Here is a 24,160-nt window from a genome sequence, read left to right as displayed (position 1 = left end):
CGTGCATGCTCTAGCTATTCTTGACCTACACTGCCTGCGTATCTACAGGCGCCAGATTCACCTGAGGTGAAAGGCACTGAGAAGCAGCACAGCGCTGATTTGTGTCAGAGGCGCAGCTCTACATGGGCTGTGACAACAGAGGCATACAGAGAAGCAGTCAGGTGGGAATTACTGAAATAAGAAGGAGCAGAAAGGTCTTCAGCACCTTCATGCTTGTCTGAAATGCAGCCCTTCTCCCTTCCAGTTAATATCTGCTTCCAGACCTCCTGTCCTCATCTTTGCACAGTCTATATGCTGTTACCGCCACTGGCCTTGGTTGAGGTCACACATCTCAGCGGTGCTGCTCAGTGACTTCTGAAATAATGCATAGCCAGCTCTCTTGGGGATGATTTTTTTGGCAGCCTGCTTGAATCCGTTCTGCCACAGACAAGGCAGGCTGTTTAAACATCAGGGAGCAAGCTTCAGCCCCCTACTTCCACATGCGAGAGCTGTGTGGTCCTTCAGCTCCATTTGGCGCATGTGGCAGAGTGGAATAAAAATGTGTACTGTAATTTCTAATGGAATACGTTTTCTGAAAAGAAGCAGCCTTAGACGCTCTTCAACCATTACCCAAAAAGAGCGCTGCTTATTCCTTGTAGTGTCTATGGGAAACCCTTCTTTTCAAAAAGATGCCCAGTTTTTGAGGTTCCCAGCTTTGGTGAGTGTTGACTGCATTGTGCAGAGAGGAGAAAGCTGGGCTTTTGCAAATATTCTGTCAATGCTTCTCGTGCTTTCCCCTTCTGCCTCCAGCTATCACAGTGAGACCAAGGAGCAGGCTAGTGGTCCCTGCTGTGCTGTGTGGCTGTAACTGAGGCTGCCAGAAAAGAGCGCAGTGGCGGGCAGGTTGATGCTGCCCCTGTCTGGAGTTACTGCCTGCTTGGGGCACTGCCCTGCTTCTGGTTGATGGGTGGGTGTCTGGCCCCCATATCGTGGCCAGTGGGGCATCTCATTTGTGTACCAGGTGGTTCCTCAAGCAATTTAGTTTGGTTTGGGGTGATTCTTATTATCCCGAGTTCCTTGTTCAGCTCTCTCTAGTGTGTCTAAGAGATCTCTGTAGGCCTCAGGGCATGTGCTTATGAAAGTGTGTGCGGTTTTTGGAATTGCCCGTGAAGAGAGGACTTGGAGGTATTTCTGAGAGTTTTGTCATGCAGCTGCTGTGCACTTGAATAGAATGCCTGTGCATTTCTTAAATTGTTTTCTAAATGAAAATCTCCCTCCCTTCTTTTGCCCGTGTGTGCACCTGTGCATTTGTGCAAGCCTGTTGTAGTAAAGGCAGACTAGTTCCTCCCCATGTTGCTCTAAGCCGGCGGTGCATTCAAGGTTTTATCCTGAACTGCACAAGTTAGTCATACTGCTTTTCAACTTTTCTAATCACAGGTGGTGTTCCCTTGAGTCCAGGAACTGGCATTTAAGGGTCTGGTGGGTTATTCTTCCACTTACAGTCACCTTTACCTTGCCTTCTCCAAGCTTAGGGCTTTATACTGGCTTCTTATGCTGCTGAGTGCACGTGGGTGCATAGAAGAACGCAAGTTATGAAACAAGGGGAATCCTGTCAGCTGAACAAGCACCACTGTTTAATGAACTTTCTTTCACTTTCATTCCTTCTCATCTTTATTAGAATATAGCTTCTACTAAAGACTTGAAAACCACAGGCTTTGTAGAATTAACTGCCCTTCTGATGGGGCTTTTTAGCCTTTTATTATTAATGGACTTCATGGCATTTGTAGAAGAGTTGGTAAGCAAATATTTAATGAGTGCATCTGTTTATCTCGGTAAACAAACAAGCTCATGCTGCTTCCTTCTTTCTATTTCCTTGTAGCGAATCTTCCGCTGTGACGCCCAAGCCGTTAATGAAATTTTGAAGGTAGGTGCTCTTAAATAATAGATCTACATATTTGTATTTTGTACACATCAAACGGGGGGGGGGGGAGGAATATTACTGTGTGCATGGCGCTGCTGCTGGGCTATGCTTCTCCGTCACTGTAATTATAGTACATCTGCGCAAAGCTAAGCCAGCTCTAACGCAAACCTGTCTCTTCAACCTGTGTCAGAGATGGCTTTGTGGGCAGTGCACGGGCTCCCAGTACTCAGCTGGGTCTGAGTACATGTGACCCTTTAGCTGAGCACAGAGTGAAAATAAGATAAGTGTTCCAGGAAAGGCAGTGAGGGTGGCAGGCCATATGAATTCATTTATTTATGGGAGTATTACACTCTTCATGATTGAAACTTAATAGGGAGACAAGAAAAGTCTGTCTTGTGTGATTTCAACCAAATGTTTCTGAATTTCTGAGCCCCAGCTTCCCCAAAGGCTTTGTCTAGATTAACCCCCATTAAGGTGTTTTAGCATATGTTCAAGAGAAAGATCATTGTCTGTGCTAGGCTGTTCACGTGTTGCAGTGCAAGCCAAAGCTGTAGCCCAGTCATCTGTGTCCAGCTGTGGTGCCAGAAGAGGCAGGTTGGAGGTTGATCCCTACCTCATGGCTGTGGTCTATGTGCTCTGCTCTCACCTGGACCATGGCTTAGCCCAACAAGCTGGTAGCTGGGTGAGAGTTAGGGCAGGGCAGCAGTGCAGAAAGGCTCCTAAAGACACATCCTATCAGGCAGTCTCTATCTTTGGTTTGAAACCATGTCTTGGAGCTCTGCAACAACGGCATCTTGGTCAGTCAGAGCAGAAGCCAGTGTTTCAGGTAGAATAGCATGAGGAATGGCTGGCAGTCAGAGCTCCCTGGCTGACCCCCTTGAGTTTTGAAAAGCCTTTCAGAGTGTTTTTGCTGTAAGGGGATATAGGAACTTCCCATAATAAGAAGCTCCTGAACTTTGAAACAGTCCAGAGCTACTCATATACAGGTTTTATGTACTTTTCCCTTTATTAATTGTGATAGCCTAATCCTGCAAACATAGGAAGTATTTTAACTCTCTACAAGCTTCAGTGAGATTGCTGCTAATTGGGCAATGCAAGTACGCTTGGAGAAAAGGAGCAAGTCCTCATGATGGTCTGGCTTGCTGAGCTCAAAGAGGGCTTCTTGCTGTGGTATTGCCTCTTGGGTTTACGAGGGGGTCAGCTTTGTTTTTGTACATGAATATAAAGCTCTTAAAGGTAAAACTTCAGCTGCCTGTATCAGCAAAAATACGGTAACCCACTTCTGTCATTCGCTTTCCAGGAAATGATCCAACCATGGCCACCTCTTCTGACAGATATTCCTACTACTGCAGAGCCTTCCAAATTTCCATTACCAACAAAGGTAAACACCTTCTTTTTGCCAAGGCTTTTGATAAATTAGAAGAGAGCTTTCCAGCTTTTGCACATATTTTCATCTGATTTTGTCCTCCTTTCATAGGTAAGGGCTTTTAGGAGAGAATTATCTTTAGAAGTCAGAATGGATTTTGAATTGTGTAACGGTTACTTGCAATGCATCATTTTACTTGAGTGATCAGATTTTGCTTCTGAATAACTTTTTTGGAGTGTGCTATATGGTAACATAATTATCTTTAGTCTTATATTTTGAGCAAGCTTTGTATTTTTAGACTTGTAAGATGTTTGACGGGGGATGAATAAATGATGTTTCAATGACTTACATAATCGTGGGCTTCAAATGTGACTGCTTTTCAGAAGTATTTGAAGCATCTCATTTTGTTAACAACCAAAGCATGTTTTGGTTAACAGAAACATTCGCTATGTTCAATGGAAGTGTTTGGCAGCTCTTTTAATTTCTTTTTTTAGTATTGGGCTAGCAGCCGTAGCACATACCATTTCTGTCCATGCTAAGCTGCGTCAGGACAGCTTAGACTGCTGGACGCTTCAAAGTTATTCTTTGACAAGTTGCTCAAAGTATCGGTTACAGTAACAAACACAAGGAACTCAGATCACTGATACAGTGCTATTGAGTGATGATGTATTTGAGTCTCAATTTGCACTTTCTGCTTTCTCTCTAGGAGTCGCAGCATGTTGGATGTGTAGCACAGAATCAGAGTAAGTAGAAATCCAAAAGCAGGCGCACTGTTATATGTATATTGACAGATAGTTTTGTGTGTCATACATTGAGAACATCAAACGTTTACATTGATTAAGGGACATGATTTCCTGTGCTTTGTTAAACGTTGATGAATTTAGAAATTGCTGAAGAGACTATAGACATTCCTTACCTAGAAATTAAGGCAGCAGTTCAGCAGAGAACAAACAGGATTTCATTAGGAAGCCCCATTTGGAGTGATAAATAATCTCAATGGCAATCAGTTACGTCCTAGAAGGAAGTGACTTTCTAATCTGATGCTCAGAGACCATAGGGTAAAATACGCTACAGGTGATTCAAATAAACCCAACCGATTCTTTTTTGCTTTACAGGACAGTATGCTGGACCTTCAGATACATTGCCTCGTTCTCAGACAACAACATCGTAAGTAACCAGACTCAGTTACCATCTCTACTGTGCAGTTACTTAAAAGAACGTGAAACTTGTTAAAATCTGGTTTACTTGATGATTCTGAAGACTACGGTCTTATCGGTCTGATTTTTTCCAAGGAAATTTCAGTGCAGGGAATTTTTCACCAACAGAAACATTACTGTTTCATGATAGAATAGTAGAATTCTTTTGGTTGGAAGAGACCTTTAAGATCAAGTCCAGCCGTTAGCCAGATGCTGCCAAGTCCGCCACTGCGCTGTGTCATGGTTGTAATGACTGTGTTAAAAACGAAACAAACCCCCCAGCTATTAAAGTACCAGACTGAAGGGGGTCTTGTTTGCTCTGTTAACCTGCAGCTACTTAACATCTTGTCACTTACTGCTTGCTACTTGAGCTACAGCTTTTTTCCGTAGCTTTTTTTAACAGAATGTGTATGTTTCTGCTTCTCTTTATATAGTTCTTCTTTCTCCTATCATGTATTCTGTCAGAAGAAGGCTTCTGAAAATTTGACTCTCAGTGTAAGATGTTTATGCATAATGGCTACAAAAGTTTGACAAGGCTGGGAAGGAGTGCTGACTAATGAATTAATTGCTCCAATAGGAAATTTGAAGTTGGCGCATAAGTAACTTGGTACTGGCCTTGTAGCTGACAGTGGTTACCTATTAATTAGGTTAATTAGAGAAACGGCTTAAAAGTAGTTTTGTGGGGGCTGCCATTAACCTGTCCGGGTTAACCTGTCCAGATGGCAGCACTGATAGGTTCTGAGCCCCGAGTAACAAACAGAAATCTTTCCATGTCTGGAAGACTAAGGGGCCTGTGTGCAACGCGACTGCTGAACCGTTAAATGCCTATCAGTTCATGTGATACGTAAAGATCTCATATTACTCCATACTGTGTTGTTCCGTGGAAGGCTGCAAGCTACGGGCTACAGAGCTTGGTTTCCTTATCACGAACAATTTAATTAAAACCCCAAACAAAACTGAGCCAGTCCCAAATGAGGAAGAGCACCTCTCCACCTTGGCTGAGACTGTAGAGTCTTGCACTCAAGCTCCATAAGGTCTGTGAAATTCAACGCCTTTTGTGCTGTTCCAACATCCTGCAGAGGAGCCTCCCCTGGCTGGTACTGTGGGATAGTGTCCTGCTGAGTAGTTAGCTGCTGCTTTAATCCCTTCTTTCTTTTGCTGCTCCTTCTTCCACCCCAGCCTGCTCCTCCTGAATGACTTCTGGGAATTTTCTTTGCACTATTAAGCATAGTCGTTGCAGCTGCTCCAGGCTCTGCCTTCCTCCCCAGACAATCTTTTTCAGCTCTTCTCAGCTGCCTGTGAAACTCCCTTTTGAGCTTTAGTCAGTTTTCCAGGCAGCAGAGCCAGAAGGGACTTTGACTGTAGACAAGAATCTGAAAATACTCCTTTCTTAGCGCAGAGGACCAGAATTGTAACTTTGGCACGGTACATACCTCTGTCCTTCGCCAACATCCCCTCTCTGCTCAGTGTCTCTGCGGGCTCTTCAGAGCCAGTGTACCCACAGTCGGCAAAGACAGTTGAAGCGGGAGGAAGAGGGTGGCTTAGGCCAATGTCCAAAATGGAGTCAGGAAAGATTTCCCCAGGGACTTCCTCTACACCTTTCCCTTGAACCCATGCATCCCTTCTTTTTTGTTTTTTGTGTTCACTCGCACAACAGGGCTTGCTTTCTTTGCTGTTTAACGCACACGTGACTGAAAATTCAGCTGCCTGGAGTAGCTCGCGTTACCAAGTGGAGCTGGCTGAAAACAAACAGCGCCTGTGCTGCTTAGTTAGAAGCTAAAATCCCAGCGCATTTGTGTGCCCAAATAAAGCATTCAGCTTTACAGAGCACGCAAGGGTTTCCCAGATGGCTTTCGTTCTTGTATACAGCCCTAAGTTAGCACCTGGCAGTGCTGGAATGGAAGAGCCCTTCTTTTAAAGGGGGAAATGTCACACTCATTTGTGGTGATGCATCTTTAACCCAGCTGGCAGGGAAGGACCAGCCTTTGCTTTCACTGGGGTTGTTTTGCAAGCGATGCTGATTTTAGCGGTCCTTCTCTCACTAAGAGAGCTTTTCTATAGCTTTGGAGGGCGATTGATGGAGTGTATCTAAGCTGCAAAAGAACAGGTCCTGCGAATGAAAACTTGGTGTCTGTTTGTCAAGTCATGAGCTAATTAAGGCATTATAATTGCTGAAGCAGATTTGTTGTCTTTAACGAAGCTATTTAAGAATTTGTTGAAACCTTGTTTTGGGGAAACCGGCTTTGTCTGTCCTTGCAGAAATAGGACTTCTTTGAAGTTTTAGTGTTTAGTTGGGGCTCTTCAGCCTGGAGAAGAGAAGGCTGCGTGGAGACCTTATAGCAGCCTTCCAGTATCTGAAGGGGGCCTACAGGGATGCTGGGGAGGGACTCGTCATTAGGGGCTGTAGTGACAGGACAAGGAGTAACGGGTTAAAACTTAAACAGGCAAAGTTTAGATTGGATATAAGCAGGAAGTTGTTTCCTGTTAGGGTGGTGAGGCTCTGGAATAGGTTGTCCAGGGAGGTTGTGAATGCTCCATCCCTGGCCCTTGGCATTTACGTACGTATGTATGGTAGAAGACTTGAGCAGCAAAAAGAGAGCCGTTGTGACAGAAGAAGTATTTACAGCCCCTGAGAGCAGAGAGCATGAGCGCGCACAGCTTCTGGTGCACAGATGATGCTTTCTGTCCCTTGGGGACTGAGTGCAGCCCAATAGCATGCCAGTCTCTTCATGTACAAGGATGAGACTTCTCGCACCCTGTGCTGCTGTGTTAGTGTGCTAGATAAACTTAAGCGAGGAGCATTCCCCTCACAGAACTTCATCTTTGTTGTGTGTAGATGGATGTCAGGCAATGATACTGACGTCCTTTTCAAAATGTCCCGAGATTAGTTGAAAAGTACAATAAAATGTTCCTAGATTGTGTGTTATCATTTTATCATTCATTCAGGTAATGACAGGGTTTAGCAGATAGAGAATGCCAAACGTTCATAAAGAATGTGGGAGGTTGGATTCTTTTGGCAAGCACAAACCGAGTCATTTTCAGTGTCTGGTGCTTGAAAGTGCGTCTGCCTTGGCTGATACTTATCTTCTGGTTGTCTTTCAGAGCGCTGCTCCAGGAAGACCTGCAAGTCAGTGATAGCGAAGTCAGTGATAGCGAAGACAGTGATGTCAACCAAGTCAGTTTTAGATATTTTGTACACCAGGCACGCAGACATCCCTTTAAATCATCACGCCTTGTTGCGTTGTTCCGAATGCCTTAAGCTAACCTTTACTCTCATTCTCTTCCTTTTTTGTGAACAAACCAGGTTGCTGACAATCCACTTGCTCCTTCAAGGTACAGATTTGTTCTCGAACTAGTAGCTAGACTAAATAAGGAGGGAAAAACAAGCTACTTTATAATATATGGGGATGGGTAAGGGTTCCTGGTTTCTCCTGTAGATACAGGATTTGGTTTCTAGCTGCCCGAAGCTGCTGTTGAAAATTGGCGTTAGTTGTGTGGGGTTTTACAGAAAGCTCCAATGAGAAATGAATAATCCAGGCATGCTGGATTTTTCTTATCAACCAGAATTATATTTCCCCGACTTCTCTTCCCCTCCACCAGAGTTTCTGAAGATCACACTGGAGCTAAGGGGATTCTCAGTTGTAGTAGTGGTGGGTGAGGTGTGAGGCCAGTTTTCGGTTAGAAAGATGCCCAAAACAGCCAAGCAGGTGAAGAACGGAAAAGTGTTGGGTAGACTCACAGAGGCTGTTTCAGCTCCTCCTGAAAAGGCAGCTCCTTATAAGTAGTTCCTGCTATGTGTCATTAGTCAGAGGCAATATTTAGGGTAGACTTAATGGCCGCCTGCCGGTGTTATAGGAAGTGGAGAAGCACAGAATTTTCAAGGTTTTCAAGAAACTTGCCTCCGATCCATACAAATGTGTTGATTCTGGCGTATGGAACAAGTTTCAAAGATAAAAAAAAGTATTCATAAGCCCATTTCAAAACAAAGGACTGCATCAAAGTCATGGCTCTGCCTCAGTTCCATCTACCCCCATTGCCAGTGCTGGAGGAAAACACTTCTGAAGCGAGGAGAGTATTGCAAAAGCTACTGCTGCTGCTTGACATGTCTGTTAACGAAGCAGTTCCAGCACCTGGCCCAAGTAACACAGAAGAATTCAAAACTCTGCGGGAAGAACATCCTGGAATGGATGTTTCTGTGTTGTTAGCCTTTCTGGCACCCTTTTCTTTTGAGGGTTGAGGCTTTCAGAAAAGGACTTGCCAGTTTTGGTTCCTTCTTAATCTTTGGTTGGCTAAATGCAGCTGCAGACTGCAGCAGTCCTGATCACAGATTTGTCTGACCTGGTTATGGAGTTGGAGGTTTTATTACTTCTGGAGGTTTTTTATTCCGGTGCTTTATCTTTTGAGCATGGCACTGTATTCCTCGGCCTTATCCTTTCTCCTCTCAGTACCAAAACAGGGGGGTTCAGTTTTAGTTTTGAATCTTGCCATCTCAATAGAATAAGAAACTTCACCTATGCTGCCTTCTGATTTTCTCTCATGGTGGCCTTGCAGTGCCCAACAGTCTCAGCCCAAGACTGTGGCATCAGCACATTCCAGCAGCTCGGAGTCAGGGAGCTCCAGTGGCTCAGGGAGCTCCAGTGGCTCAGGGAGCTCCAGTGACACAGACAGCTCTTCAGACTCAGAGACAAGCGGCAGTGAAGCCAAGGAACCTTTGAGAGCGTCAGCGCCTGAGGTGAATGCAGATAAAACGCAGAGGCTGCTTAATACAGCCTCTTGCCTCAGCCTCCCTGCTGTCTGAGTGCAGCCAGGACCGGAGACCTGAAATACTGTCATGGTTCAGGTGTCCCTGTTACATCTATGCTGCATCATCAGACTTTTCCTGCCCTTTGCTCCCCTTCTAGAGTTGATCAATTCAATAACCCTTAGTAACAGCATAATTAGAGTTTTACCTGCTTAACCCTGAAGTGTTTGTCTAGCACTCCTTGAGGAACTGGCGACTTCACTGGCAAAACATAAGTGTTACATAGTGTTTGGAAAACGTAATGAAAACCCCTAAATCCATGGGAAAACAAACTGGGTTTTAAACCAGTTTTCGAGGTAGCTTCACTCAAAGAAAGTTGAGGATATGTTTTGTTTATCCACGTGTTCTACAGCAAGTTGAATGTGGATAGAGAAGAAAATCACAGCGGAAGGGACCCAGGAGTCTTGGTAAACCTTTCATGTACTTGAGGCTCTCTTTTTTGGAGAAGAGCTGTGGTTCCTCTTGGAAGCAGAGTTGTGACTGAGGAGAATTGATGTGGGTGAGAGCATAGCTGTGCCCTGGTGTCCAGGCAATGAGCTACACACTTGGGTGATGCTGACACACACATGGTAGTTTCAGAATGGGTCCCAGAGAATTGCGTCTGATTTGCAGCTTCTGTTGTCTGTTTTAGGGTTAGTTGGCTTTCTTGTAATATGTCAGAGTGCTATTAGATTAGGCAGGGCTTGTAGCAATCCCATTCTCTTATCTGACTGACTTCAGAGGCCTTCAGAGCTCGCTCATTGCTTGTGCCTTGCTTGATGCGGACGGAAGTGTGTGTTGGGCTGTGTAGGCAGAGGACTCGGAAGAGGCTGGACTTGATGTGCTATACAATTCTGGTAAATGGTTTTCTCATGGTTAAACCTCCGGAGCCTGTCAGCCGACCTGTCAGACTGCAGAGACATGTGAGAGCTGGCACAGCTTCTTGTCACTTTGAAAGCAGTGCTGCGTGCAGAATATTTTGCACAAGTGTTGCGAGGACAGCACCTAATCTGGTTTTTCAACTGATGCTTTTTAGATATGTTGTCTCAGTTTGCAGCAGGGTTGGTTAGTGGCAAACAAAGACGAAGCTTTCCTGTAGACTGGTCTCTTAGTGAGTGGCAGGTAGGGCTAGCAGTGATCCAGGAGTGCTGTGCAACACGTTTGACCGATCCTGTGGAGAAATGGGGTCTGTGTTTCTGAAGCAGATGTTGATGTGCACACGCTAGAGCATCCCCACTGTCTCGTGGTCTCTCAAGCTCTTTCAAACTGTTGAAAGAGGAAATTTCCCTGGGTTCTGGTAAGCTGTGCTAGGAGGGAAATAGCTCATGAAGACCTCAGTCTTTCAGCTCTCCTTTCTCTTTTTGCCTGCAGGCTGACAACTGCCTAACCAAGGTTTACACACCAGCACTGCCTACAGAGAGTCTCCATGAAATAGCCCTTGCGAGTAGACGTGAGAAGAGCAAGGAGCAGAGAATTAGGAGCAATTCTTGCCACCAGAATGCCAAGCCGCGGGAGCTTGAAAAGAAGGTGAGTGGTGGAGGTTGGTTTGTATGAGGGCCAAGGTGGCGTTTGAAACACCCACGCAGAGAGTTCATTTCCGCTTTATAGGTTGGGAGTGGAATCATTATGCTTCTCCTGGGAACGTGTTAACAAACTACTAAAGGGAATGTGAATCAAAAGCGTCCACTGATCTTTCTTGTTGGCCACTGATCCCGTGCTGAGCAAATGAAACGCTCTGTAAGCTAACAAATGCTCTGGTGTTTTAAAATGCTTTTTTGCTGTGTTTTCCTGAAGGACTAGTTTTCGCAGACAGCAAAACCCCAGCTCTCCTGTGTTGGAGGAGCTTTCGGCAGCAGGCTGCGTGGGCATGCGGCTGGCAAGCCTCCCCGGTAGCATTTTGGGGTTTCTCCATCAGAGCTTTATAGGGCTGCGGTACCCCTTCTCCCTGCAACCCGTTTCAAAGCAACACAGCATCTCAAATGCCTGCTAGAGTGTGCAGTCATTTGTGCTACCCATTTAATGTCTGTTGTGGGAGAGCACCTCGTCTGCAGTTTGTAGGGGTGCCCAGAAGAACTAACCCAGCCATCCCAGTTTGTGGTTTTCAGTTTTGTCCGTGTATGCACCTTCTGCTGCCATTAGCCAAGTAACCTCAGTCTGAGTAGCATAGCCTTTTCCTGTGTGGAGTAGTTTATTTCCATGAAACAGTTGTGATTGCTTGTTTACACAAAGAGAAAGGAATTCTGCAGGCTTGAACTGTGTTGTTCCTTAGGGGTGATGGTAGCTTCGTGCCTTTTGCTTTTCCATAAATGCAGACTTTTAACCGAACCAGGTTCACTGACGGTAACAACCATCCCTAAACCCTGCTTTGGATCTCAGTGCTTGGATAAATACATAGAAGGTTTCTTTGGCTTTCCCTGCAGCTGCTGTGGTTCTAGCAGTAGTGCTAAGGCTTAAAAGACACATATGTCCTGTAAGGGGCTTTCTGGGCACACCCTTGCAGAGTCCTTCAGCTCTAACAGTTGCTTCCCTTTGAATTAGAGGCAGCCCTTTATTTAGCAAAGATAGTAATTGCTCTCAAGTGGTTTTTGGAGAGCTATCTCCCAAAGGAGACTGTGAATAAACTTCCAGCCAGGCACACAGAAGGTTGGCTGCAAGCCTTGTGGTGGAATAGTATCCACTATGGCTATTTCTGAGCCTGTATACCTTTTTGGTGGTCCGCACCAAGCGGGTAGCTTAGCACGTGTAGTAGGTGAATAAGCCTGGTTCCCATGCGGGTTTAGTTTAGTCTTGTCATATTCTGACCTTCCCATAGCTGTAGGGGAGAATTCAGGAGGGTGGGGAAATAGTGAAGAAATTTGAGAGACCCCAGCAGTGCCCCTCGTGCAGAGCAATGGGAGAAAGGTGAACAGGCAGTAAATCTGTCACTTCTCCTGCTGCCTCAGAAGACAGAATCACAGAATCACAGAATCCCAAGGGTTGGAAGGGACCTCAAAAGATCATCTAGTCCAACCCCCCTGCAAGAGCAGGGTAACCTACAGTACATCACACAGGAACTTGTCCAGGCGGGCCTTGAATATCTCCAGTGTAGGAGACTCCACAACCCCCCTGGGCAACCTGTTCCAGTGCTCTGTCACTCTTACAGTAAAGAAGTTCTTCCTGATGTTAACGTGGAACTTCCTATGTTCCAGTTTACACCCATTGCCCCTTGTCCTATCACTGGATATCACTGAAAAAAGCCTAGCTCCATCATCCTGACACCTACCCTTTACATATTTGTAAACATTGATGAGGTCACCCCTCAGTCTCCTCTTCTCCAAGCTAAAGAGACCCAGCTCCCTCAGCCTCTCCTCATAAGGGAGATGTTCCACTCCCTTAATCATCTTTGTGGCTCTGCGCTGGACTCCTTCAAGCAATTCCCTGTCCTTCTTGAACAGAGGGGCCCAGAACTGGACGCAATATTCCAGATGCGGCCTCACCAAGGCTGAGTAGAGGGGGAGGAGAACCTCTCTTGACCTACTAACCACTCCCTTTCAAATGCACCCTAAGATGCCATTTGCCTTCTTGGCCACAAGAGCACATTGCTGGCTCATGGTCATCCTCCTATCCACCAGGACCCCCAGGTCCCTTTCCCCTTCACTACTTTCCATCAGGTCACCCCCCAACCTGTACTGGTACATGGGGTTGTTCTTCCCCAGATGCAAGACTCTACACTTGCCCTTGTTAAATTTCATCAAGTTTCTCCCCGCCCAACTCTCCAGCCTGTCCAGGTCTCGCTGAATGGCAGCACAGTCCTCTGGTGTGTCAGCCACTCCTCCCAGTTTTGTGTCATCAGCAAACTAAGACCCAAGGGAGCAGCTGTTTGATCTTAGACACGTCTTGGCTTGCACTCTGAGTGTCTGGCTTCAGGAAACCCCCCCTCAGAGCCTCACTGTCTGTATTATGTCAGCAGGCAGGCCTTGCAGGTCAGCATGAGCCTTGCAGGCTCATCACAGCCAGCTAGGTCAGTACAGCTGTCAGACATCTTTTGCTGCAGTGTGGAGCTCAACCTGAGAGACAGTTTAAGGTCATGATCTGGAGCCTTGCCCTCAGCACACTGCCAAAGGTAGACTCGGTGCTGCACACAGCCCACTGAGCTCTGCCATAGTGACATAAACCTGGATGTACTCTTGGGAGGGACACAAAGTCCTAGCATGCTTTTGGCTATTGACAGCCAATGGGTATTGCTGACTGAGAAGTGCAGGTTCTTTTACATTTCCTTGGCTTGTAGCAAATTATTCTGAAGTTTTTCATTCATGTGAGCTGATGATTTTTTGATCTCTTATACTTTTCCATCTAGGGAGTGCAATTGAAAAGTAGTATTTATTACCTCTCTACCTTAATGGTTCCTGTTGGAAGACAGTGGCAGCAGTTTTAACTGGCTCTTAAAATTTCATCTATATCATAGTTTTGTTACTAAACCCCAAAAGCCCTGCACATCCGAATGCAGTGTTTCCCTTCCCTTTGATAAGACTTATCAAAACCCACAATTGTCGGCAGTTCATGACTACATCAGGAGGAATCTGAATACATTTCTGTATAATTCATACCAAGTAGAAGAAAAAAAGCCCATCCGGAACAGATGCAATGCTTATTTTGAGCAATGGAAGTGCCTTAATTTTGATTACGATTAGCAGCAAGAGGTTGAGCAGTTCCATCTCTGCCACTACAAAATACCCAAGCAGAAGTAGATAAAATGTCATTTTAGGATACTGGTCAGTGAACCTGAAATCTGTATCTGCTGCGGTCTGGGTTTCCCCTTTCTTGGTTCCAGTATCTTTTCAATACTTTTAACAAGAATAGATGAAACTTAGCTGTACTGGTTTATACTTTACATGAACCTCAAAAACCTGGGTGATTTGGTTTTCTTTCTTCCTGTTAGAGGAAAGCAGTGGACGAAGAGACGAGTAGGAAGAAAGTGAAATCAGAGAAAGAAAACAAATCACTGAACTGTTCACCTAAGAAAGGCTCCAAGAAATTGAAGTGAGTATACAGTGGTGGAATGGCAGAAAGATGCACGAAAGTGAGTCTGTCTTAAAAAAGAAACTGTATCTTCTGTCCTTATACATTTGCTTATAAGGTAATGTGAATCATGACTCTGTCTGGAATTTGACGTGGCCTTTATGGCCAGGAATTTGTCCTTTATTCCAGCATAGCATTTTCAGTGCTTCTAATGGATGTACTGAGATTTTCCCTATATAATATGCCTAATTTGTACTGCCCGCATTTTGTCTAGATCCTTGCTAGAGCAAGTGCTTCCAGGAGCATGTCTTCAAATGGGAGGCTTGTGCATCAGTCATGGGCTACTGCATTAAATTCTTGCTTATGGCTTGAATTTGAGGCATTGACTTGGATTGCTACAGTGTTGAGGTTTGTGGGCTGAAAATGAAAATAGGAGTAAGCTGCTTTTCTGCAGAGAAAATAGAGATGTACTCTTAAAGCCCTGAAACACTGGGCTAGCATTTAGTTGGGTGATATTTCAGGTGGTGTAATAATGGAGGGGCTTTGACTCGGGAGTTCATTCCTCCCTTTTTCTCAGTGAAGGCAAACCTCATGCTCCAGCTTTTGGAGTGAAAGGAGAAGATGTAGCATGGGGGAGAGTGGGCACTGGCTCAGGTCAGAGGGTGCTGCTGTGCTAGAATCCTCTCTGAAGCTGTAACAAGGAAGTGAAGCTAAGGAGCATGAGTGCAGTGAGTAGGGACTGTGCCATGGGAAAAGTGGGTTGTGCAACAGGGGAGAGGACTGACCCACGCACAGCAGAATGAAGCCAGATGTGCAACATTACACTTCAGTCTTTTCACTGGGTTAATTTCCTCCTTCTGATGTTGCAGTCCATGAGCTGGAATGCCCTGCTCAGTATTTTTGTGGAAACTTTGAGAAGCTGAATAAAAGGGAGGTAAATGAGCAGTTGTGAAACAAGGTTTAGAGTTATTTGGTGTTGCTTAAATCTGCCGGAGTTCCCTTGTGTTGCTAACTTCAGAAATCTGATATGCCACCATATTATTAAATGGGATAGTCCCTGCCATTCAAAAAGTGCAACATTTGAAATCTCTGACTTGAACCCTCTCAGTCTTGTAAGTGGTGTCTAGTCGAGCAGGCAAATCTTAAAGGAACAACTCAGTTTAATTCTGTCCATGTATGGACAGGATCAAGTGTCAGGGTGAGGATCTGTAACTACAGAAGACCCCTTCTACCATAATGGGGAAAGAGAGGCAGTGCTGCAGTTTATTTGCCCTGTTGGGTGATTTCTCCCAGAGAACTGACTGTCTGTGTCTTTAAGTAAAAAGGGGCTGCGTTGGAGGGATGCCTTTTTTGCAATATCCTGCTATCCTGGTTAGAAGTTTTTATTGCAAGGACAAGTCCCGGGGCTTAATTCTACTTGAAAAGCAACTTGCTTGTCTGTTGTTAGCAGCTGAAGATGTGGTATCTAATGCGCAATGAAATTTCATTTTGCCTTTGTTGGATTCTTACTGTCATCTTCACTTCCAGAGAAATTTAAGCATAATTGGTACATGATGCAACCAAGTCTGTAAAAAATCACTACATTATTGATGCATCATATTCCTCCCAATTGCTGAATTCTCTTCCCATCTCCAGAGCATCAAACTCAAGAACATCATATGAATACCGGAAGCAAAATTTTCTACCTCCACCACTGCCACCGCTGCCTCCTATACGTCCAGCACCAAAGTCAACAAAGGTGGCCCAGAAGAGACCCCGAAGCCAGAGTGAGCTGTCTGACTTTGATAACGCCGCCAAGAACAAGAGCGACAACAAGGATCCTTTGATCTGCAAGCGCCGCAGACTGGAGAGTAACCAAGCTGAACTGTCAAAGGGTATCAAAGTAGGTATTTGTTATAACTAACAGGAAGTTTCCTGCAACGTGCGGGTGCTGCGTGATTCTCTTTAGAAACATGCTCTGAGGATACAGAAAAGGCCCTTTCACGGCTATCTGTAACCATATGTCGCTAGCCCAGAAGCCTACATTAGAACTTCTCTGCTGACTTGCCATCATTTGTTTTCATTTCATTTAGTGAAGCATAGTGAGAAGAGGTGTCCATGCAAAAAACTAACGCATCGTGTTGATGACACTAACTGTTTCTGACTGCAGGCACCTGCAAGTACAATATTGGTGTAAAATAAGGGTGTATACAAAAGGGAAAAGTGGGCTGCTTAAATATAAGAAACATACAACCTGGGTATAAGTTTTTCATAGTATCATAGATTGGTTTGGGATGGGTTGGAGCATTTCCCACTTGCTTGGGCAACCTATTTCAGTGCCTCACCATCCTCACAGTAAAGAAATTCTTCCATCTCTCTAACCTAAATCTCCCCTGTTGAAGTTTGGTTTATAGTTTGCTTATGGAATTGTTAGTGATCCTTGCAGCTGGATCTTTGCATTTTTGGGTTGTAAAATTCAATTATCTTGCTATTTACTAGTGGCTGGGTGTGTGCGCTCTCGTATGTTGTGTGAGTCAAGCCCGACTGTGCTCGCTCTATCAGCTGGCTTCTAACTGCTTGCTTTTTCCTTATAATGTAGTTGGCAATGGAGAATCAACAATTGTGTGGTTAAGCTGCAAACAAGTGTGAATGGATCTTACCTATTGCTGCTTTGGTTAGTGCAAGGTTTCATGAAACACGGTGAAAAATGTGCTGCTTGCAGCCTCACTGCTATCTTAGCCATTGTGCAAGGAAAGCTGCTACTTAATTTCCCCATGCTTGGGAAAAGCATTAATGAGATGAATGGTATTAAGCCTTACTAGCAGTCAGGTAAGAAGCCAGGTTTCCATTTCCGTTATTGGAGGAGGTGCTGGGGAAGTAGGTAAGAAGACAGGTAGAGCCTGGAAGACAGACTCTGCCTGGGACAAAAAAGCATTTCTTATTGAAATTTAGGGAACGCAAGCTTTGGGATCGTTTTTGACGTCTCTCTAACCAGATTTATCTGTATTCTGTGCTTTGTCAGGGATCTGCCGGATGTGTCACAAAACTTTTCCCAGTGCCTTCTTTGCGACATGGTACCTCCCAGCCAAAGAGACCTCAACTCAAGTTTGAAAGGTAAGGTTTTGTTTTACACCCCTCATCTGTACTTTCTAAAGCCACCAGGCCAGGCTGGCCCTGCAGCCACCCTGGCTTCTGCTTTTATAGGCACTTCTCTGGGGAGGAAAGAGAGAAGGAGAGGTTGTCAGTGACTTGCCCTCTCCTGTCTTCTCATGGCTGGGACTTATCCCACCTACCACAAAGCAAAGGTCTAATTACAACATTGCTTGTATTAGAACCACTACTCTAGAAATTAGTTATTAATTTAGAAATTAGAATGTTGCCTTCAGCTGCTGTGTGTTTCTGAACATGCAGACAACAGTTACTTGGTGACTGTCATAGTTGTAACATGTTCGATAAGGCTATAAAGAAGCTCACCAAAGGCTGTTTGTACTCGGAGCATCCTCGAGATGGGAAGGTAAAATTGATAATCATCCTATGCCTTTTCTCTGTTTTCTCTTTTTCCTCTCTCTGTCCCCAATTCAGACATCTGAAGTACCCAGCAGAATACTACCTAGAAGAGGCCATTAGGCTGAAGCACAAAGCTGATGCAATGGTAAGTTTTGGCTCTGTGCTAGAAATGTAAACCAGCTCATGCATTCGGAGCCAATATTTGTGTACATGTGAATGAGGACTCACTAGCTAAAATGACTTCCGTACTCCAAACCTGGAGTATGTTCAAGACATATGTGGGGATGCTGTCTTTATTTCCCAAATATTCAGACATTTCCCTTTGCTATAAACACATCCAGAGAATATGCCTCAAGAACAGGATTTAGAGCAGATGTTGTCTGAGGTTAGCAGGCCACTTTGCTTTGCAGAGCTATGACAAAGCCCTTGTCAGAACAGTTTTAGGACAGTATCCTCTGAAATGTCAGGATCCTGACAGTAATTGTGTTGCTGGGGGACAAGACTCGGACGTGCCCTTTGCGGGTGTAACCAGCTCTCTTCTTCATGTGCCGTTTAACAGTGTACATGAAGCAGTGTAGTTTTTGCTAGTTATGCCTTAGTCACATAATTTACATATGCTGCTTGCCATTTACCTGTGGAAATGAAGTGAGGGACCCTGCCTTTCGTGAGGCAGGCCTCCAAGACTGGACAGTAGTATCTGAAAACTGTTAAGATAATAAATACCTGGGGAAACCATTGGTCAAGAGGAAGAGATACAAATAGCCAGAGCACACAAAGGCCACATTAACTGTCACCTGGAGGCCTGGCCTGCATCTTTTTCTTTCTTCAAATCCTGACTTACTAGGGAGAAAAAGGGAATTCGGGTACACTTGAGAGAAGTAGTTTTTGTCTTAGTCTAAAAATGAGAATTTTCTTCCCAATAGACTGACAAGATTGCGAAGGCCTTCCAGTACCTAGAATCTGCCCTTTTCTTGATTGAATATGGAATTGCCGTGGAATCGAATGCACCGAAAATGGCCTACAAAATATTCCAGGACACCACAGATTTCATCAAGTAAGCAGTTTCCAAAGCAACATGTCTGGAGGGGAAGGGTTACTTGCGTTGCTTGTTTGCAGCTGTGGCAGCTGTGGGTTCCCACCATGGAGCAGAGTTCAGGTTGCTGTGTAAGCACGAGACGGACCATGCAAAGGCACCAGAGACAAATCCTTTGGAATGGTTCAGCATTGCTTATCAGAAGAAGTAGGCACCACGTCCTCCTGAGCCTTTGAGCCTTGCAGCTGAGGTACACCAGAGAACACTGGTTCTGACAAGAAAGGACATGAAGGGATTTTTCCTTTATCCAGATCTGAAGTTGCTTTTGCATGTGAGCTCAGTAGCATTTCAGTTTTAAAAAGCAAAGCAACAGTACAGCATGTGGAAGAGCAGTCAGTGCCCCAGAGGTCTTGCAACTTGATTGAAGGCAGACTTTGCTGGTTTCTGCCATGTGTTTTGCTACCAGTACGCTTCACTGGGGCTTCTTTTAGCAACCTTCCCCGTTTAGTTTCACAGCCATAGTAGATATATGCAGGTAGTATGACATACATAGGCAGTGTGACATATACAGGCAGCACAACCTGAGGAACCATGTACTGGATAGGAGAGAGACAGGTATCAGTTTATTCATATTGACATTAGGGGATGTATGGGTGTGTTTGAGAGTTGATTTGATGCCCTGCCTCACAGCTGAAACAGCTGTCAGGTTTTTCTGTCCTAGACTACAAACTTCTAAAAGGAATTGTTTGCTTTCTGCTCTCGATGGACTGTATTTCCCAGCTGCTGCTGTTGCTTTGCTTTCAGAAAGGAGATTTGCTTGGTTGGTTTTTGCCAAGCGAAACATTTCCTCTAAGATGTCTGCCTGGTCCAGAAACACTTGAATTGGTATTTCACTTTCAGTGCTGGGGGCATGTCTTACGGGCCCCAGGCCTGTAGGTGGCCCATGGGGAACATCTGCTTGAAGGGGCGCTGCCTGTTGATCGTGCGAGAGGAGAGTGAGTCACATAAGAGGCCGTATCTATTCCTGCTGCATGGAAAACAAGGCATTTTGAGACAGTCCTCTGTTCAAGATCATACAAAGCACTTGGTGCCAGGACTAAGACCTCAGGGCAGGTTTCCTGACTTTTGGGCCAGCTTTTGAGATAATGGCATGCACTGTTTTTTCATATACAGAGCGGGCCATCAGATCACTGATGGCTGACAAGGTTCTCCTTCTTTTGTTTCCTTAGGTTCATCATGACACTAAAATACTGTATGAGCTCCTCAGCTTCTTCACATGAAGAAATCTTTACCGTGTTATGGTGCGTAACTGGTTTTCTGTACCTCCGTACTTTTTAGGCTTGATCGAGTGAAAGACTCATTGCTTTCAGGGGAAAAGGAGTGAGTGAAATGGGAATCAGGGTTCTGCAAGGAAGAAAACCTCACGCTATAAAACCCAGACTGAACAGGAACGTCTTTGGATGGGGGCTTTACTCAGCCCGTGGCACCTGTAAGAGGCTGGGCACGTGTTTATATGAAAGACCAGACCCCCCCTCGTTTGGTTTCTTTCCCCTTGTGATTATTTCACAGTGACTTTTTTAATGATGAGCAGAAGGAGGAGAAATCCTGAGCTTTCTTGACTTTGCAGTAGAGCTGAGGCATGCCTGCCTGCGTCCTACAAGGCTGGTGGCTGCTGAGCAGGCAGCAGCAAGCGTGAATATTGAGCAAGCTTGGCTGTGTTTCTGTTCACAGCATGCGCTGCCTGTCCCTTCTGGACATGGCAATGTTCCGTGGCAAAAAAGAGACTGCAGCAAAGTATTCCAGCATTCTGAATGACCACTTCAAGGTAGGACACGCGTAACTGAGCTGCCAGATGGATGGCTGCAGTAGTTGCTGATGTCAGCTGAACAGCCCAAATCTAACCCGAGTTCTTTTCTTGCTGCAGAGTTTTCCCACAAAAGCACCTTCTCCATCTGTTGCAAGGTAAGATTTGAAAATAGATGTGTTGTAATGTGCCCATAAGGGTGTGAGTGAAAACAGCAGCTGGAGTCTTTGAGTTGCAAGCTGCATGTGAGAGTGCCTTTCCATTTGCTCCTTCTTGCCCCCTGAAATCATACTGTTAGGGGCCATGAGTATGTTTCCGCTCTCTCTTTCCCATCTCTTCTTGTTGGGAAGAGGTTTTCTTTGTTACGAGGTCCAGAGTTACCGCGTATCAGGCAGAGCAGTTCTTTACCAAAGAAGTGGTCAGAGGAGCAAAGAAGGTACCATCACTATGCTGTTTCAAAGCCCTTGTTGTCATCTTTGTTCTGTTAGAGATCCTTTGATACTTAGTGAGATACCCTCCTAATTTCCTGGCCACTGTCCATTAGGGTCATGCCTTCACCCTGTGGCAGCATAACTTTGAGGTGATACTTTAATATTTGTCTCTTTAGCTCAGTCACCAATTAAGAAACTCGTTTTCTAATTGTGAGTTCTAGAGCATGTTGTCCTTTCTAGGTATCTGCAGCAGTGTTGCTGTGTATGTGGCAGCGAAAGTAAAAGGCAAGCTGCCACCTGACAGTGTTTGACCCAGGAGACTGGGCCTGTGATTTAATGACAGTAAGAAAGACCTCTATGTGCTGTGGTAACTGCATTTGGTAGATAGCTACTGGGCTCCACATGGGTCCCTTTGAAACTCCGCAGTTGTGATCGGGTTGTTTGGTCTTTAACAGTGGTGCTGAAATTCCAGTTATTTTTCTGCCACCTCGCACAGTACAGTTTACTGGGACGTAGATGGTACCCAAGAGCAGCGGTGGAAGCCCTGTCATACCAGTGACTAATATTAGGTTGGTTGGAGTGGTGGAGCTGAAGCCCTGTGATGAAGCCAGCCTGTGTCTGGAAGAGCGGGCAGCTGCCTGCTTTTAGCTTCTCTAGGTCTCTAAATAAGTGTGTGTGGGCAGACCTGGCTGCTTTGACTGGCTGTCAGAAACTCCAGCCTCCATAAGTGGGGAGCTTCAGCATGCCTGCAATGGAAGTCATTAGGAACAAGTACTTAGAGGGTCTGGTGAAGGCCTCTACTCTCTACCTGAAGTAGGTGTAGATTCTGGAAGGTGGATGTATAGCCCTTTCTGATACTGGTCCTATGTTTTCTGCTGTCAAGAGGAGTCCTTAAGAGTTGCAAATCGCTTCAAAAACCTTGGCCTTGCACTCAGAGGACAGTTACTTGCTACGTAGCTGAACACATCTCAGTTTTCAACACTGCTCCATTCTGCAAGCCTGGTTGATACCGGATAGCTCCTGGCATGAGATGGTCTGTGGCAAGGTTTTAAACTCTGAAGTTAAATGTTCACGATGGTGTTTCTTTCTCCTGCAGGAGCACAGGCATGCCTTCTCCATCTTTTCCAATGCCGTCTCCTACCACTTCTCAGCCGGGAGCTAGCACCTACAGTGGCAACAAGATGTGCTCTTCAACCACTGTCTCCTCCAATATCCTAGACATGACCTACTCCTACGTCAACATCACTTCCTGTGGTCTCTCTGCACTTAATAATTGGGAACAAGCTGATGCACTGATCCTGAAGAATAAGGGTAAGTTTTTCCCCTCTGGCTTTTCTGTCTTTTGTGTTGTGTTTATGAGTATGTGCATGCCTACATTCTACCAGTGTAGCAAACATCATCCCTAAAGACCAAAGCATCGCATACAGACAGCTATGGCATACTGGCAGAGACACTTGATGATGATACGCTGATGAGTGTTCCAATGAAAAGGTTGGCTCGGCATCCTCAAATGTCTAAGAGCTAAGGGGTGAGCATATCAAGTGCAGGGAACCAGCCCACTCGTGTTTCCTGGTAACACAAGAGGCATAAGGAGTCTTTTGCTGGCTACTTTTCCCTTTGCGACGCTTAGGTTTGCTGAGAGGGTTCACTTTCAGTAGAAACAGTTTGGCCTGCAGCCCTGTGCTTTTGTTGGTGAATGCACAAAAGCCCTAGATTGGGTGCCTTCAGTCTGCAACCTGCTCTTCCACGTGGCATTTGCAGCGTCATTTTCCATAAAGCACAGTTTTCAGAGCTGCTGTGGGTGAAGGGATGTATTGTCACGATCTGTTGGCAAACTCACAAAACCCCAAAAGACCAATGTGCCTGGCTCAGTTGCTGGAAGGCTGTAAAAATACACTGATGAGGCAGTGGCTGGAATTCAGAGAATGCTCCTGAAATGTTCCTTACACAGCTGAGCAGAAGTTTTCAGCCTCCAACCTTTGTGTGTAAAACAGGAGAGCTGAAAGGTACTCTGCAACATGATTGAGACTGGAGGGACTAAGGGACTGGGACAAGCCCATGTCACTGGAAGGCGGGTCCTACAGGAATGTCTCACAAAGGTGACTGGAAAGGAACAGGGGGGCTAATTTCCCATAACTTGCTGTCACCTGCAGAGAAGATTGCCAGCACAGAGCAGGGTGTGCGGCCTGACAGCACCTCCCAGCAGCCTCAGATGGGCTACAAGAGCCATCTCCTACGTGTGCAGAAGGAGCATAGTGCCTGAAGCTGGTGGGAGGACAGGAGGACTACCTTAAACCTGCCTGAAGTGCCCAGCTAAAAGCAATTCAGATTAGAGCTGTATAGCCTGTCAAGCCATAGAAATGCTTAAACCTCTTCAGTTGAGAAGTCATGATGGCTCCAAGGTTTGAGGGCGGATGAAGGGAAGGGGATGTTCTGACAGCTGTGTGTGCTTCTGGGCATCATTCAGAAAGACAGTCAAATCTGGCCTGTTTAACACCTGGAGGAGCACGTGGCAGGGACTGGCGTGTGAACACCCAGACTTGTGCCCGCTGCCATGGAGTCTCAATGTCCTTTTAGAGGCAGCACTGGGGGAAGTGGTTCGGTGCGTATGCACGTGTGAGTGCCTTTTCCCCTCATATGCCCTGCCGTGCGTGCTTGTGAACACTTCCCAGCCTTCTAATACTGCTGAGCTCTCTGTATGAACAGTCTTTAACGGTACTTCCCAAGTGACAGTGTGCTGCTGTTGTCTCTCCGTGCCTCTTGTGTGAAACCAACCAAACGTTTTCTCTCTATTCTTCCAGAGCTTTTTGAGGAACTCGACGCAGCATCGGAGCAGCTGTCACTGACCAGCAGCTTGATCAGACTGGTCCATTATGTTAGACAGAGTATACACTGGCTGAGACTGAAAAGTAAAATGCCTTAACTGGTGCTCAAGTTAGTTAAGTTGGTTCTTCTTCTTAAGTAGGTGGAACAACTTCTTCTTGTTAAGTACCTGAAACAACTTCTTCTTAGGTACTTGGAAGAACTACTTAGCTACCTCGAACAGCTTCTTAGATACCTTGAACAACTACTTTGGTACGTGGAACAACTACTTAAGCCCCTGAATCTTCTTAGGTACCTGTAACAACTTCTTAGGTACCTGCAACAACTTCTTTGGAATCCGCAA

General features: G+C 45.4%; 1 protein-coding gene across 1 annotated transcript in view; it reads left to right on the top strand.

The window, feature by feature from the left end:
- Positions 1 to 23,257, top strand: part of LOC136006284 (AF4/FMR2 family member 1-like) — a 28,213-nt gene extending 4,956 nt beyond the window's left edge. The window contains exons 4-19 of the mRNA XM_065664318.1: positions 1,859 to 1,903; positions 3,201 to 3,281; positions 3,973 to 4,009; positions 4,382 to 4,433; positions 7,565 to 7,637; positions 10,614 to 10,769; positions 14,161 to 14,261; positions 15,891 to 16,122; positions 17,242 to 17,333; positions 17,802 to 17,871; positions 18,650 to 18,780; positions 19,989 to 20,060; positions 20,491 to 20,584; positions 20,684 to 20,721; positions 22,091 to 22,305; positions 23,148 to 23,257. Of these exons, the coding sequence (XP_065520390.1) occupies positions 1,859 to 1,903; positions 3,201 to 3,281; positions 3,973 to 4,009; positions 4,382 to 4,433; positions 7,565 to 7,637; positions 10,614 to 10,769; positions 14,161 to 14,261; positions 15,891 to 16,122; positions 17,242 to 17,333; positions 17,802 to 17,871; positions 18,650 to 18,780; positions 19,989 to 20,060; positions 20,491 to 20,584; positions 20,684 to 20,721; positions 22,091 to 22,305; positions 23,148 to 23,257 (1,599 nt within the window). The remainder of the gene's footprint in view (positions 1 to 1,858; positions 1,904 to 3,200; positions 3,282 to 3,972; positions 4,010 to 4,381; positions 4,434 to 7,564; positions 7,638 to 10,613; positions 10,770 to 14,160; positions 14,262 to 15,890; positions 16,123 to 17,241; positions 17,334 to 17,801; positions 17,872 to 18,649; positions 18,781 to 19,988; positions 20,061 to 20,490; positions 20,585 to 20,683; positions 20,722 to 22,090; positions 22,306 to 23,147) is intronic.
- Positions 23,258 to 24,160: the final 903 nt, after the last annotated feature.

This window comes from Lathamus discolor, chromosome 1, assembly GCF_037157495.1.
Source record: "Lathamus discolor isolate bLatDis1 chromosome 1, bLatDis1.hap1, whole genome shotgun sequence".
In the NCBI taxonomy this organism is placed as follows: domain Eukaryota; kingdom Metazoa; phylum Chordata; class Aves; order Psittaciformes; family Psittacidae; genus Lathamus; species Lathamus discolor.
Note: the sequence above shows the minus strand (reverse complement) of the source record. Positions and strands in the feature narration are given on the sequence as shown.